The sequence below is a fragment of the Fukomys damarensis genome, unplaced genomic scaffold, assembly GCF_012274545.1.
Source record: "Fukomys damarensis isolate Sample0158 unplaced genomic scaffold, DMR_v1.0_HiC HiC_scaffold_36, whole genome shotgun sequence".
Lineage (NCBI taxonomy): Eukaryota > Metazoa > Chordata > Mammalia > Rodentia > Bathyergidae > Fukomys > Fukomys damarensis.
Window position 1 is genome coordinate 45,877,820 of NW_022900948.1, and position 16,496 is coordinate 45,894,315.

The 16,496-nt window shown below is 49.0% G+C and overlaps 1 protein-coding gene across 2 annotated transcripts in view; it reads right to left on the reverse strand.

The window, feature by feature from the left end:
* The window catches only part of Med27 (mediator complex subunit 27), a 173,172-nt gene extending 156,995 nt beyond the window's left edge, over window positions 1-16,177 (reverse strand). For both annotated transcript variants that reach the window (XM_010627394.1, XM_010627392.1), the window contains exons 1-2: window positions 15,940-16,177; window positions 13,719-13,863 (exon numbers count right to left, since the gene is read on the reverse strand). In XM_010627394.1, the coding sequence (XP_010625696.1) occupies window positions 13,719-13,863; window positions 15,940-16,142 (348 nt within the window). In that variant the 5' untranslated portion in view covers window positions 16,143-16,177. The remainder of the gene's footprint in view (window positions 1-13,718; window positions 13,864-15,939) is intronic.
* Between the last annotated feature and the right edge of the window lie 319 nt (window positions 16,178-16,496).

Consider the following 16,496-nt stretch of genomic DNA (forward strand, 5'->3'; position numbering starts at 1 on the left):
TGGGCTGCCTGATGCCGAGCAGGCTGGCATGGCCTCTGCCCCCAGTGCAGCACTGTGCTTCTGGCTCAGCGTGACTCGGCCATGATGCAGGCAGTGGGGACTGAAGCCGCCCATGTGAGCACAAGGGAGATCGCCCAGTGTGGGGGTCTGAGAAGGCTCCCCAGAGCGTGTGACTGTAACTAAGTATGCACAGATAGGGACATAACTGCCAAGGGTGGGGGACAGATGCCCATTTAAGCAGGGCAACAACTCTGTCAAGGTGACCAGGGGCCCAGCTGGGGCACCACGAGACCAGCCCAGACTGCTACAAGTGCTTTACGGAGTCCGTCCCAGTCTTAGGCATGGGGACGGGGAGGGAGGGGCCATCAATATACTTTAGCATGTGAGGTACTGGCCAAATTTGCATTTCTGAATGTCACACGGACGCTCTGTGAGGAGAAGACTGGCCAGGGTACGACAGGCTGGTGAGGGGGCTGACACAAACGTCCCAGCCAGAAGTGCTGCTCACTCATTTACAGCAAATGCTGGCTGTTATTACTGGGCAGCAGGCAGGCGTCCACGGAGGGAAGTGCCCTGCAGACCACACCAAGCTGCAGGGAGCACTAACATCCCTCTAGGATCCAAGCAAAGGGGAAGCCTGCAAGAGCCCCTTTCCACTTGGCAACTTCCCCTGGCCACCTCTGCCAACCAGGAGCTCTGAAAACCTTCCTCGAAAGCAATCCATGCCCATCACTATGTGTCAGAGAAGAACACCACTATTCAGAGGAAGTCTCAACAGAAAAAGCACCATTCCCCACAAGACGTCTTGCTAGGAAATTACTATGTTCCGGCTTTATAAGCTGAGGTCCCCAAGTACAGTGTTTTGGCCAAAGATCCCAACGAACTGCCAGCAGGATAATGTGGTTACACTGTCTGAGCCGCTGTGAAAATGCATTACAATCTCAATGTCTGAGCGCATCCAAGCAATTAAAATTAACATGGATTGCTCTGTGTGAAACTGGAAAAACAAGGGACAGAAGAGTGGTGGCCTCCATAACCTGTGCAGGGTTTGTTTGTTTGAACATTTTAAAGGCAGGAAGAGCTAGCATTTTTGCTATCCAAATCCAGCTGGGAAGTAATCTAGATACACAGGAATGTCTCCAGTGGTTGAAGCCAAGGGGGTAGGGGCACAGGTAAAGGAAGCTCAGGGTGAGGAAAGGGAAGGGAAGGCCTACTGAGTGCCTACCATGTGCCCCTCTGTGCTAGCCACAATGACCCCACAAATGAGGTGTCCTCCAGCCCACCTGCCAGTGAGCAGGGGAACCTGGAAGCCTCCACAGCAGGCAGAACAAAGCTCTCCGGTGTTCACTGCACCAGTTTAAGTGCTCACTGAGAAGCCAAGAATCAGTCTATCTTGGAACTCAGGTGGCTAATTCTCATCACAAACACCAGAGACGATGCACTATTTTCAATCAATTCGGTGAGTTCAAGAAAACATAGTAAATTATGGAACGTGCAGTTAGACAGTAAGGAAGACCACGCTCACTATGACTGGGTAACCAGATGAAGCACCGGATGGGCAGCCCAGCAAACAGACAGCAACGCCTTCGGGATGCATACAAGTCAGCCACGGATGAGGAACTGAAGCAGGTGCACGGGGCCAACCCCACACATCAGCAGAACCATCCTCTGAGCTCAGGGATCTTCCAGAAACTTAAATAACTTAAATAAGTGAAAATGTAGTCACCCCCCTCTTCCATGGTTTAGTTTTCCAGACTAAGTTACTTGCTGTTAACAGCAGTCTGGAGACAGTAAGTAGAAAATTCCAAAAGTAAACAACTCTCCAGTTTTAAACTGCACCCTATTCTGAGGAGATAAAATCTGAAGAGATCCCACTCCATTCCACCCATGACGGAAATCGCTCCCCTTGCCAAGGATCCACACTGTATCCTCTACCTGCCCACACACCACCTAGCACCTGCCCTGGTGATCAGATCAACTGTCACATTTCATACGAACCTTATTTTACTTAATAATGGACCAAAGCACAAGAGTAGTGATGTTGACAATTCAGACAAAAAAGTGCTTCCTTTAAATAAGAAGGTAAAAGTTCTCAGCTTAGTACGGTAAGGAAAAAGCCATATGCTGAAGTTGCTAAGGTCTACCATAAGAACAAGTCTTCTGTTTATAAAAGTATGCAGAAGGAAAGAGAAATATATGCTAGTTCTGCTGCTGTACCTCAAAATGCAAGATAGAACCACAGTGCAAAGTGAGTGCTTATAAGGAATTAACTTCCAGGGTTAATTGCACCACCCAGGGCCTCAGGTATCCGCCGGGGGTCCAAGCAGGGCTACTGTGCAGGGAATAACAAACATGGAACAGCCTCTCCTGCAGAGTCACCAATCCATAGTGCAAAGAAAACGAAGAACGTCTTTTTATGACAAAACAGACCAACCAGGTCAAGGTCTGAGGTTGACAGCAGCAAAGAAGTGAGTATCCTAAAGCTGATCAAGTGATTATTTTTCCCCCTGGACACAATTATAAGTCCTGAAATCAATGGGGACTCCTTACTTAAAACAAGCACAACCTTAGGTTGAAACAGAATAAGGGCAAATTAGTGACATGCCAAGGGCAATAAACCAGAACACTTTCTATCACTAGCAAGAAATATGCATTTGCATTAAGCATGTGGCAGAATTAAAATGCAGTAAGCTATAAAAATGGGATGATATTTAAGATGGCCAGACAGCAAGACACAATTGCTTAAGGGCTGGAACACTTTGTGCACACGGTCGGTGTTGTACACAGTAGGTATTATCCAATAAGACACACTGCATGGATGGCTAGCAAAAGGCACGCCGCTTGAGAGCGGAGTTGGGAAATGCTTGTCACTGAGCTTCTTACAAGTGCATTGTTTTCTCCCGTGGGATGCACTCACACTCAAGACTGCACACTCTCACATGTGCAGAGGCATCCAGGAGCAAGCTCAGTCTGAAGTGCTCAGGGGTGGCCACTATTGACAGGTGATCAATAATCAGAAGCCTACTAACTGAAAATAGCCGATGGCAGAATGCTGCTCCCTAACCCTAAAACACAGAGGATGTGCACATGGGGAAAGACTGGTAGCTCATGAGCCCAATAGAGGACTAAGCACAATCCCTGTTTAAAAGCAGGACAAAGGAGGGAGAGCACCTATCTTGACACAGCCTCTCAGGCCAGTGAAGGCAGCTGGGGGCTTCTAGATAGTCCTTTCTTCTTTTGTGAGACGCCCAGCAAGTTGCCAGTCACTGACCCCTTCTGGAGCTTAAATCCAGGGCACCTGCCTCTACGAGCCTGTTCTGCTCCTGAGGGTCAAGGTGACTCGTGACTCCCCGGGGCCACATCCCAGCCTCAGGTGGTCCAAAGCTGGCTGTCAGCAGATCACACCTGTCCCTGATGGCCCCTTTGCTGTGTCACGTGGATGGACAGGGGTCATCCCTGAGGAAAGGCTGAACACCCAGAGAGATGTGCTCTTCTAAACATCCAGCTGGTGTCCCCTTTTCAAGCTACTAAGACACTGCAAGTTGCATCATGACCCTGGACAAGTCACCCTCTACAAAGGGAGGTACAATGACCATCTGATCCCTGAGGTCCCCTGAGAGCTGATGCTCAGCCAAGGAGGTACAGCCCCGGGAGGTTAATCTGAAATACAGCAGGGTGGTGCTCAATTACTAGTTCCAGGACACTAGTCATCCAAAGGTGACACCACAGTCCCCACCCAGGAGAAATACATGACACTGTGCGGTCAGCGCAGCCACCCAGAGGCTGCTGGACAAAAACAGTTGCGATCAGCTCTGTCTGGCCTTCACCCAAGTGCTAGGGATCCAGGCAGAGAGGGGGCGGGCAGCAGCGCACAGGCACTCCAGGGTCCTTAGCAAGGCCACAAATGAGGCTGCAGGAGACCTCAGACAGCGCTCACTCCACAGGGTTCACATAAGCCTGGCAATATGACAAAGCAGAGGGGGTGCACAGAACAAGTCTGAATGGCAGAAGCTACCAGGGCCAAGCAGGGGTCTTGGGGAGTTGCACCCACTCTGTCAAGTCAGCAAGGAAAAGCAGAAGCCGCCACAGCCCCGATCCAGCAGGGACTGGGCCCAGCACGAGCCCCCCAAGCCCCAGGAGTGCACCAAGCTGAGCCTCCAGGACAGGTGAGCGGCTCGGTACGGGAATGCCCACACCGGGGGAGGGCAGAGCACGAATTCCAGAAGCCAAAGGACAGTGAGGGAACAGGAGGCAAAATGGCTGGCCCAGCCTCTCCTGCTCTGCATCGGGCAGGAGTCCCGGCCCAGCGCGGAGGAGCCCTGTGTGCAGGGAATGGCCGCCAGGGCACCGAGGACAAAGCCTCTTGGCACTCACCACACCTCCTCCCTCTCCACTCTCAACACCTAACAAGCTCCACATGACACCTGAAAAAGGTCGAGGAGACGCAAACGAAAGCAGGTGCAGAAGTAAGAAAACACAGACAATCTAAAGGGAAAGAGGAAGAGGTTCGGGAGCGTCAGGGTAGCTCAGTCCACACACCGCTTCACTGCACGCACAGAAGCAGCTGACAGCAGCAATTACCACTGTGCGCCCTGCCCTGAACTACACACTCTCTGTATTTGTTAGGCACTCAGTCACCCTGGGAAACAGGTCCTGTGCCCACTTGATGGCTCAGCTGTCTGAGGCCTGGAGGTGTTGGGGAACTTGCCTGAGTCTCCGGCCTACCATGAGGAGGAAATGGCTCGTGGGACGAAAGCAACAGGGGCAAACTCAAATGTGGGTTCACCTCAGAAGGCTTCTGGAGGAGGCAGCAACTAAGCTGAGCCCGAAATGACTAAGGGTCTTTCACACAAATGAGATGCAAGAGCATGTGGGAAGAGCCTGCGAGGAAAAGGATCACAGCCCCTTGGGGAACAGCATTCATCTGCAGGACAGAGCTGGCAGAACAGCAAGGAAAGGGGAGGGGAGCATTTGCAGGCCAAGTCACACCGGGTCCAGGATTTACTTGAAAATACTCATCCTCAGTAGCCGTCCAGGAAGAAAGCATGAAGACAGAGGGATGGAAACAAACGACCTAACACTGGCAAAATGTTTCCAAATGTTGAAGCTGGGTATGCAGAGGTTCATTATGTCATTCTTTCTGGGTACACTTGAAATTTCCTTAACGAAGTTTTGCTTTGTCTCCTCGGGAAGGAAGGAGGGCAGGAGAGAGCAGAAAAGCAAACGAGGGCCCGGCTATGGCAGGATGGCGAGGATTGCAGGTGGGAGATAGGCAGCATCAGGGCACTGCGCGCACCACCCTAAGAGCCGCCACACATGAGGATGCCGAGGCTGGAGAATCTGGACTGGCTGCTGAGACGCACGTTCTGAGAGGAAAATGGAACAGGGGCATCACCGGAGCAAACAACGCAGAAGTCTGCTTTAGGAAGCTCCCTGGTGAGCAGCAGGGGGGAAACTAGATTAGAGAGGGTAGAGAGACCCAAGGGAGACCAAGCATCACCCCAAGCAGTCGTGGGGGCTTGGGCTCAGGCACCGACAGTCTAGGTGGGGGAAGGCTGATGGCTGTGAAGAAGTGGAACGACGGGTGGCCATGGGGACACAGGGTCTGGGCACGTGGCTGGGTGGGTACCCCAAGAGGAGCAAGTCTGGTGTGGCCAGGACATTCCCTCCAAGAGGCCCAGAATGTCCTCGGACAGGTGTCCGGGGACAAGTGAAGCTGCAGAACACATGTGATGGTCCAGAGAAGGTGCAGCAGTGAGACGGAAACACTACCAGTGAGCGCCCGAACCATCGTGGAGAGGAGAGCACGAGGCAATGGGAGGGAGAGCAACGAGTCTCGGCAGGGCGCGACGGCAGGCTTCCTTCTGCCAGCCGTGTGTAACTGGCACTAAGAAAAACGACATGGGACGACTTCCTTGCTAGTACCTTTCAGGAGAAGAACGTCCCCTCGGGAGGCTGTGGCTACAATCTATAGAAGGTTCCAGACAAGCCACACAGACCTCGTCCAGAGAGGGATAATGCGAGAGCGCCGGGCAGGGAATGGAAATGAACAGGGACAGCAGAGGGCCTTGTGCAGGCCAGGCCTGAGCTGCAGTGGGACAGTGTCCCCGTCCTCTCCTGCAGAAAAGAAATGCAGGGGTCACAAGCCTGACTCCAGCAACAACGGGACACTTCTCACAAATCACAACAAACAAGTAAGTCAAGATGTGGAACTGGCCCCGGAGCCTTGGGAGAGAAATCATTTCAATTACAGGGGCAGCACTTAATTTCCATTCACATTTGCACTTGGTGCATTGAAGAGGCCACTGCTGCTTGGAGACCTCTGCCAGGGAATTTTCCACCAAGGTGCTAAGGGCTGCCACCCTGCTCTGGAGCACTAGCCGGCTCTGGGTACTTTGGGGACATTCCTGAGCGAGAGGGGTGAGGGACAGACTCCTGCCCAGTCCCCAGATGGAGCTCATTTGCATACCCGTGGAGACACATCAGTAACGTCACCAGACCTATCCAAGTCAGAGCTGACAGGGCCCCAAGAGGTCTGAGCCTGCCCAAGACGCCAGAACCCAAGGGAGAGGCCCTGGCACGAGATGGCACAGACACACATGGGGCAGCCAGGGCTAAACAGAGCTGTCAGGCACCCTCCAGGCAGCACCTGTGTACGCCATGCCTGCATGAGAACCCTAACACCTCTGCCATCAGCCACACCCCAGCTGGTCCAGGTGGCTGTGGTCTCTGCACGGCTGCACACGACACACTGCCACTATCCACCCGCGACTGCTGGGCACAGAGGCGCAGGCAGCGCGGCACCTCGCCCCATCATAACACTGCTGCAGGGTGGGGACAGAACCCCGCTCTGACTCTACAGCCCTGCTGGTAACAGGCACCAAATGACACTGGACCCAGCCCAATGTTTATTTTTAAACTGCTTTTAAGTTCAAACCTTTTCCTAAGAAACAATGCTAAAAATCCCAAGCAGCCTCACATTTTCCCACCAGGAACTAGGACTACAGAACTGATCGGGACTCCGAGCTCTGGGCAAAGGTGACGCGGGAAGAGCCCTCCTGTCTGGACACACGCTGGCCCCTCTCACTCATCCCCACCGCCTGCCAAGGCCTCTCCGGCCTCCTGTGGTTTCTCAATACCCAACCCCTCACCAGTTCACCCTCCTGTGTGAAATGCTGGCATTCATGCCAGGCCTCCTTGGGGAGAAGAGGTGCGGGGATCTGGAACTTCAGAAGAACACACCCAAGTCCTAGGTGGGAGGCCTTGAGATGGAGCAGAAGTGCCCGGAGGAAAAGCCAGAGCAGCCCAGGAGCCTGTACTAAGGCTCCATTCCTCTGAAAACACTTCAGCCCCTAGTGAGTACATGTTCTGCGCCGGAAATGTGCTCTACTTGGTTATTTCCTTTCGTCCTCACAGCCTTCTGAACTGTCCCCGTCTTAGAGGTCAGGAACGGAGACTCCCAGGTCAGCCTCGAAGCCATGAGGCAGAGGCGCTAGGCTACGAGCCCAGGCCGTCTAGCTCTGGAGCCCAGGCTCCTAACCACGAAGCAATGTTGCCACTGCACCTGGTAATCATAACCGCCAATTATTCAGCCCTGACTGTGTGAGTCAGCTTAAGGCTTTTTTTTCCCCTTGGTGATGATGGGGATCGAACCCAGAGCCTCGCAAATGCTAAGCAGGTGCTCAACCATTAAGCTATGATCCCAGTCCCTCATAATCCAACTTTGTCTTCACTACAACCCAATGATACAGATACTAATATTATCCTTATTTTACTGATTCTCAAAAAGAATTTTCTGACTTTCTCAAGGCATAGCGTAAATGCAGGGCTGGACGAGAGCTTGGGTAGACTGACACCAGAATGTACACGCAAGCCTTTATGTTTCTGATGCTACAGTGTCTAGAAGTCCAGGAGGCGGGTTTTATTTTGCTGTTTGGTTGTAGTACTTTGTTCTTTTTGTAAAGGCTCCCACGGAATCCAGCTTTGCCGGTAGGTGGAAACGGGAGGATGCCAGATTCAAGGTTAACCAGAACAGCCAATGCTATAGTCAAACCCACCAGGCTAGCAAGTTCACCTGAGTGAGTGGGTGCTAAGAAATGAGATTCAGGACAAGGAGCGCCTGTGAAAACAGAATGTCTGGCAGCTTTGCAATGAGCACAATCCAGAGCAGTGCCCCTGAAAGTCATGGTAATTAAGTTTTGGGGAGCTATAAAGCCCCTTTCTTTCCTGTCATATTCAGAATGAGTCTGTGTTCCCTGGCTTGTATCAGCTATGCAGAGAGAAGGATGCATCTTAGCCAGGTGTGGTGCACCCACGCCTGTGATCCCAGCACTCACTCGGGAGGCTGAGGCAGGAGGATCACTGAGAGTTCGAGACCAGCCTGGGCTACATAGTGAGTTCCAGGTCAGTCTCAACTACATAGTGAGACCCTGTCTCAAAAAAAAAACAAAAACAAAAACAAAAAAACACACACACAAAAAAGAAGAAGGATGCATCAGAGATGGGTCTGGTGGCAGAGAAAACAGAAACGAGTTCATGAGAACCCACAAAGTGACTCTGACACTACTCTTCCCCAACTCTTTTCCCACACTGACAATGCGCCAGCTGCCCCAGAACAACTGGCATCAGGTGCACCGGCTCAATTAGCCTGACTCAGTCAACTCCGAGAGGCTTCTCCCAGGTCCCATCCCCTCCTAAGAGTGGCCACTGACACAGCACAGCGGCTTACGGGCAACAGAGCTGACACTGCCAACCTCAGCCCTCCGAGCTGCTCATCAGGTCACCAGCAGACCTCACCCTGGCCTTCCAGATCACCTCCTGGAGCCCTGCCCTGGCCCCAGCACAAGATCTCAGAAGTTTCTCTCATCTATGAACAGCACAACTAGATTTCTCAGTAATGGCTGAAAATGGAAAGGCCCTTATCGCACTTCATCAAAGATACAAACAAGCAAAGTACAAAAGGGTTATAAATTAAAAATTCAACACAAAAAGCTTTTATTTATTCTTCATTCATTCAGTGAGTTTTAATTGCATGCTTACAGTGTACCACGCACGCACTGGGACTCCTGGCAAGGAACAAGAGGTCACAGTAGGTCTCCTCTGAGATTTAAGGTTTACCCTTACACGAGGACAAGGTCCCTGCAGGAAAGTCTCGGCACTGCTCAGAAAACAACCCCAACCCTGCCAACTCTAGGATGCAAAAGTAAAGTGCCTTCGAGGGTGGATGTGGGAGATCAACTTCTCGGTAACCTAAGCCATGCAGTCAGGAGATTCAGGGATCAGCTCAGGAGGGTTGAGTGGAGGAAAACGTCTTCAGACTCTCAAGTGAATACTCTGGAATCAAAAGCTGCTCTTTCCCCAAGCATGTTTTTTTTTTAAAAAGGAGCAAAAAGGTACTTTGCTTGGGTCCCATTTTCCAACCCTAACACAAAGCGACATCTGCGGAGTCCTAGCTCTTTCAGCTATCTCCGGGGAGAGGTGCAGCGCCGGTCTGCTCTTCCAGGGAAACACAGTCACACATCCTCAGACTCAACCAACCGCTGACCGAAAATAATGCATCTGCACTAAAAAGGCGCAGGACTTTTCCATTGCCATTATTCCAAAAATGATCCTGAGCAATGACCACTCACACAGCACATACATTTCATTAGAGGTTAGAAGTCAGGCAGAGGTGAGGTAAAGTATACAGGAGATGCTGGGCATGTGGCGACACCTGTAGTCCCAGCTCCTCAGGAGGCTGAGGCAGGAGGATCACTTGATCTCATGAGTTCAAGACCCCACCTCAAAAAGAAAAGAATAAAGGAGGAGGTGTGTGAGTTATATGTCGACTTACCATTTTATATAAGGGATGCAAGTATCTATGTATTCTGGCTTCCTGGAGAGGAGGAGCCTCCTGGGACCAACCCTCCATAAGTAGTTTTCTGCCACAGACAAACGAGCAAAGTCAAAGCTGAAACTGAAAGCTTGGTGACAGGATGCTGGAAACCTTGGAGAGCGACCTACGGGATAACTTCAGTCTAACTTGCAGCATCTCAACATGGTAAGTGTGTAAAGTCTACACTGACTACTTCACAGCAAGGGCGGCACTGATGCCAATTATTTTTTGTTCTAGTCAAAAGAGCTTGTCGTTTTTCCACAGAACAATTTCCTATAGGTGCCTGATAGTTAAAAGCGAAATTCTTTCCCCAGTTCAGCATGGGAAAAGTGCTGCTCACAGCAATTTGATATCATTTCAATAAGTTAGATTAATTTTAAATGTGTTATTCTAACAATTATGCCAACTACCATGTAGTTAATATGCCAACTGGCTTTATAAAAATTACAAAAATCCCCTGAAGAAAACAGCCAGTCATTAGGCACACACGAGACTCTTCCACGGCCAACAGCTGATGGAATGGAAAGTTCACCACATGATGGGCAGCGTCACAGCCCTTCCCACACTTCCTTCAATTCCTAGCCAATAGCACGGAGCGCCAACATTAGCAAGTCACCCCCAACTTCACTTAACATATTAATGCACTCGGGGGTTTAAATTCTGTGAGGGTGAAATGATGAATGGTGAAAGCTCCGGCAACAAAAAAGCTCTTTTCATTTATAGGAGAAGAAGATAAACACATATAATTAATTGTTTTGCTTCTTCCATGTCACCAGCTGGAAATTAGAAAACTGGCTTATTTCTGGAGGCTACTTCTTGAGTTTATTACAGAAATGTACGTAAGGCATCCTTACCCTGCTTCCCCTCTTTTCTTTCTGGGTTTTAGGGATTCTTACTATCTGCCTCAGATCGTTCCCAGAGTTGGGTCAGGTATAAATAAGTCATGGTCACATGGGTCATCAACTACCATAACAGATGATAAACACCTTTACCCTGCCACTCTGCTCTGAGCAACTGCCGACGGCTGCCTCGCCCCTGAACAGAGTTGCAAGGCCTGTGAGCTGATAACACACAGTCTCAGCAGGAAAGAATGCAACACTTGATTAGTGATGTCCACCCTGGAAAGAGCAAGAGTTGAGGAACCGTGTACTGTGTATTTACCAACTCTATCCTTTGTGCATGACAAACACCAAAACATGCATACAGATGAAATGAATAAAATGTATAAATGAAATATACTATGAATTATTTCTAGGATGCAACCAAAAGGAGAAAAAAATGTTCTCTGAAGTTGAAAACCTTAAGCAAAACTGAACTAAGCATCAAGTTTTAGGGGAAAAAACAATGAGTCAGGAAATAAGTCAGGAAACTCAAACTGTAGTCCAGCTGGGGAGCTGCAACGAGGTCAGTTCACTGGGCCTTAGTCTGTTTGGCTCTAACCCAAGAAGGTGAATCTCGACTGTCCTCTTCTGCTGGGGCACCAGGGAATGAAAGCACACAGTCACTTTGCAGACGCTTCACCTCCCCAGGCTGGGGACAAGCCAACAAGCTCACACACGGGATATATACGCATATATTTTCACACAGGCTATTCACCTGTGGCATCTCCAAGGCAAGAAGTTTCATTCAAAATCACTGCAATGTAACATCAGTCACTTATAGATTTGGGATCGGCCTACCTATTCCCACCACTGAAGTCCTTGTCACTCTAGCCTTTTCAAGAACAACTTTACCGACATGACTTATCAATACGGTTTTCTTGTCCCAGCACCAAACAGCAAGACTTTCTACAAGGAGCCCAACCAGAAATAAGTCACACCATGTACCTAAAGACTGGATTCTATCTACACACCAGGTAGCCTACTCTCCCTCCCTCCCCATCCCCTCTGCTTTTTTATTACTATATGTGTGCAGACTGGCTCTAGAACCTCCAAAACTGTGAGTTATATAACCTTCTTTTCGGGCCGGGGATTTAGCTCAGCGGTTCTGGCAACTGCCTCGCAAGCGCAAGGACCTGAGTTTGATCACCAGTACCTAAATAATAAATAAATAAATAACCAACCAACCAACCTTCTTTTCTTTATATAGTTAGCCTATGCAGGTTGCCTGTTATAATAACGAAAAGCTGACGTATCCAGCCAGCCTGCTTTTGGGAACTGCCCCTCCAACTCCAAGGGGCAACACTGCTTGTGCTTCAGATGAACTGAGCTAGGAATGTCACCCAAGGAGTCAATGACCCATCTCTGGGGACATCTACTGAGTAAGGTCACAGTCATATTTCAGAGTCTGACACAGACATTAGGAGACCTCCAGGCAGATGCCAATTGCGAGGCATCTTTTCCAACACTTGGAAAATATCAGAACAGAAAGCAGGCTTCAAGAGAGAAAAGACTTCTGATACATCACCTGTGCACCATGATCCTCATGAGCTGAGCCTCACACCAGAAACTCCCTGAACAGTTTAGTTCTTTGTCCCAATGAAGTCTCTTCCAATCTCCCAGACTTACTCTACTAACCAAACTGAGTTTCCATCACAGGCAGCCGCAAGTTTAGCAGAAAGGCTTTCAGGCTCACTGTACATATTTAAGGTTCAAGTTCTTTCTTTAGTATCTCATGACAAATCATCCTCTTTCTCAATTGGATCAGCTTCCAGGGTTCTCCTTCAAACCAAAGATTACCAAAATATCCCAGAGAAATTCAAATAAATATCTCTGCACACCAGAAAAACTGTAACAGCTCATCAGTTATCCAGGACCCAAGGAGAAAAAGACCAGAGACAAGTGGAAAAGGTGATGCATAATGAAGGCGGCAGAGCAGTTCACAGCCAATAACCGGAAGAACAATTATCTCCAGGGAGCTAAAAGAATAATGAGAAATGCTTTCAAAATTGTTCCTAAAAGAGCTGGGGATTTAGCTCAGTGTTGCCGCTGCCTGCCTTGCAAGTGCCAAGGTCCCGAGTTTGATCCCCAGCACCAAAAAAAAAAAGTTCCTAAAGTTTTTTCCAGTGCCCTATAAACAGGAAAATATGCATACAACCACACACAGCTAATAAACAAAAGGAACACATCAGAAAACAAACTGTTTCTAGGCTTAATGAATCTAATTGTTCCTGTTTTTTGTAGATGAGTTCAGCTTTGCTTTTCTAGCCTTCCTAAGGTCTAAACCATAGGGCTGCCAGCTGTAGAAAACCATGAACATCCAATTCTGGGGAGCACGTTAGGAGGACCCTACCTCAGATGGGTCTAAGAGCACCTAACAGACTGCCTTTCAGTGATGTTCTTCCATTACTGGAGAAAGATAATAAAAGAGCAAACAATGTGAATGACTGAACATCCAGACCATCAGTCCTTAACCTCCCAGGAGTCATGAACACCTCTGAAAATCTGATGAAGGCAGGACACTTTCCTCAGACAAAAATGTACGTGCCAACATACTGCAGATAACATCAAGAAGTTCACAAAAGCTGCTCCCAAACCCCAGACTCCAGATTAAATACACCTGACTTAAAACTCTTTTTGAAATGTAATTCCCTGTGTATCATTATTAATCCTGAAAGACTCCAAAGGACCACAAAATAGCTTACAGGGATAGTCTTAAAAATTCCAAACCTATATAACTCTATGCTGAATCAAAAGTAAAAAAGAAAGGGGTTGAAGATGTCACTCAATGGTACAGTGCTGGGCTGGCAATACACAGGCTCTGGGTTTGATCCTCAGTATGACAAAATAATAATAATAATAAAGAATTTAAAAAGAAATAAAACTGACCCTCACTTTCTACATTTACAGGACAGAAGCAAATTTGGCTCTTGTTCTGTTCGCTCCATTCATGACGTCTCCCTTACCTTGTTGGACCATTTATACGCCTGCAGGAGTTGACTGTACAGAGGAGTTTTGTCCTGTACAGGGTCCAGGCTTAACAGCCCACTGTTGTGCAGAGGGTGGTTCTCAGACGGCTTGCCTACCAAGTTGCTCAGGCGCTCCAGCTCACTGAAAAACACAGCAAATAAACCTGAGTCCACTCGAAATCCACCCAATCAACCACACCAGTCAAAGGGTGCTCGTCAAAGTACCCATCAGAAGTGCCTTAAGAAGAAATATTTTGTGAACAGTAAAAAAAGACCAGGAACAAACTAAGAAAAATCTTCACTTGGGAGTTTAATCTTGATTTAAAACTCCCTGGAGCTGTTCCAAAGGAGGAAAAAAAAAAAGTTAAGGGTACAAGAATCAGTAAGACTCCTAAAATCAGGATTTAACAACTCGAATTAGACTCTGCAGGGGAGGAGACTTTCTGGGATCTCACAGTGTGGCACAACACTGCCTCTCATGAAGGGTTTTCAGACCCACATACGTGCAGATCACTACATTTGGCAGAACAGCCAGTACCTGAATAAATGATGATTATTTATCATCCACATAGAGATAGATTTTGTACATGATGCTTCACAGATGGTGAAACTTAGCAAAACAAAGAAGAGATAAAATAAACAAATGGAATGGGAAGACACCACGGAGAGGGTTGTGTCAAACAAACACACTTCAGTCTAGCAGGAAAACTCTGGAGAAGCTCAGGAAAGTGAGCCAACAGCAAAAGCACATTCCTGAGGCACATTCTCAGGGGCCAGTCACCAACTGCCAACAAAAGCCTCACTCTTTCTGAAAAGCATCTCATGCTATTTGTTTCTGGAATCTCCAGCCATCTTGCCATTACTGTACAAAGACTGAAAAAGGCAAAGGGGTAGTGTCATTATTTTTGAAGTTTCTAAAATAATGAAGGGTTCTGACAGCCAGAACCTCAAAAAGAGGGACAAATCAGCGTGAAAATGACAATGCAAATGAGGAAATAACCACTGTGGCCCCTCACGCAGGCAAAGTATTAACTGGTGCTTGGCACTAAACCCACAGAAGGCAAGTGGATGTAGGAGCTGAGGAGGGATGAGTGACTTTCGGCAACTATTTAAGGGGAGAAAACGGATCCCATCATTCGGCCACCACCACCTACATCCTCTTTTCATTTGGTTACTAAGGAGACCCAAGTTGAAAAAATAATTGGGCCGAAGGTGTAGCTCAGTGGTAGAGCTCTGGTTGGGAAGGCACAAGGCCCTGAATTCCATCCCCAGCACTAAAACCATAAGAGGAACAGCGCACCAAATACCTTCCCTACCAAGGTCTGTTCTAAGAAATAAAAGCAAAAATCCTAAAATTCTAACGGTCCTAAGTAGGACCAACTCTCCTAAGGAAGCAAAGGCAAATTAAATTAAGGATCTAGGCAATCAAGAAGTGCCTTTCACGTGCTGCGCTTTCACAAACACTCTTATTCGATTCCCGTAACAGTACTTATGAAGTAGAATTAAAGAAGGTGACTTGGAAGTAAGAAATGTACAATCCAGACCCTTCACAGACCACAAAATAAGAACTGGGAAGCGGGGGCGGGTTAAAGCATAAATGATTGTACTGGTTAACGGATTCGAGATCAGGTCTCTACTGAGAAGAACTGAAGGAAAGCACTGGGAGTGAAGTGACAATACTGAGCAGGTGGCTTGGGGGGGGCGGGAAAAGGGGGGGAAGCCAGATCAAGGCCGGCTTTGTCGTGTTTGTGAGCGACATGAGGTGGAACTGATAAATTCTAGGTGGAGGAGCGGAGACCTGGGCCAATCAGATCCAGGGCCCTGGTCCGGAACACTGCTGACCCGGTGCTGTCTGGACTATCAGTACAGTCTGACCACACATGACGGGGCCCAGAGAGCCTACAGGTAAGAAACCTGCTGGGCTTCGCTAAGTGGAAGTTGCAGGCAAGAGCACGCCTCCTCTTTCGGAGTGGGACGAGCCCAGAGGGGGTCGAGAGAAGTGGAAGGCAGCCGGGAGTAGGAGGCCGAGAACAGAGACGGGAAAGCGGGGCTGGGGGGAGGAGGTGTCCCCGAGGGCTGGGAAACACTAGGAGAGGCAGCAAGAGAACGGAGAGAGCAAGGAAAAGAGAGAACACACTGACTGGGAGCCCTCCCGCGGGGTTGGAGCACAGTGGGAGCAGGGCAGGTCCTTGACCCCGGCCCCTCCGTCGGTACCTACTTAAGGTCCCGGTTGACCGAATGCAAGTTGTCCTGGAAGTGCGCAATGAAGGCCTTCTCTCGGCCCTCTAGCGTCTCCTTGTTCCGCATACCATCCTTCAAGCAGTCGAACACTCTGCTCACGCTGGATCGCAGCGCCTGAATGGCACTGATAGCCTGGGCAAAGGCCTCCAGGTTTACCCCGACGCTCAGCACGTCCGCCATGTTGCCGCCGCCGCTACAGAGCCGGCACTTCAAGCAAAACGCCGCGCGAGCTGATGACGTCAGCCCCGCGGACCTCTGGGAAATGTAGTGCGGGCGCAGCTTCTCGTGGGAAACAAGAGTTTCCACTTTGACAAAGGGAATGCCTGGGGGTGGAAAAGGATCTCAATTTGAGGGAAATCAGTTTGCACATCCGATTAGCATAATGGTTTGCATAATGATGTGTCTTTCCCCGAAGTAGAAGTTTGTAACCCATTGAATAAAATGAGTTTATGTTCATGTATAAGGTGGGGAGAGAGGGGGAAATCTCTTCCCTACAATAGGACAACCAATAAATACAGAGTGATGGAATCAGAA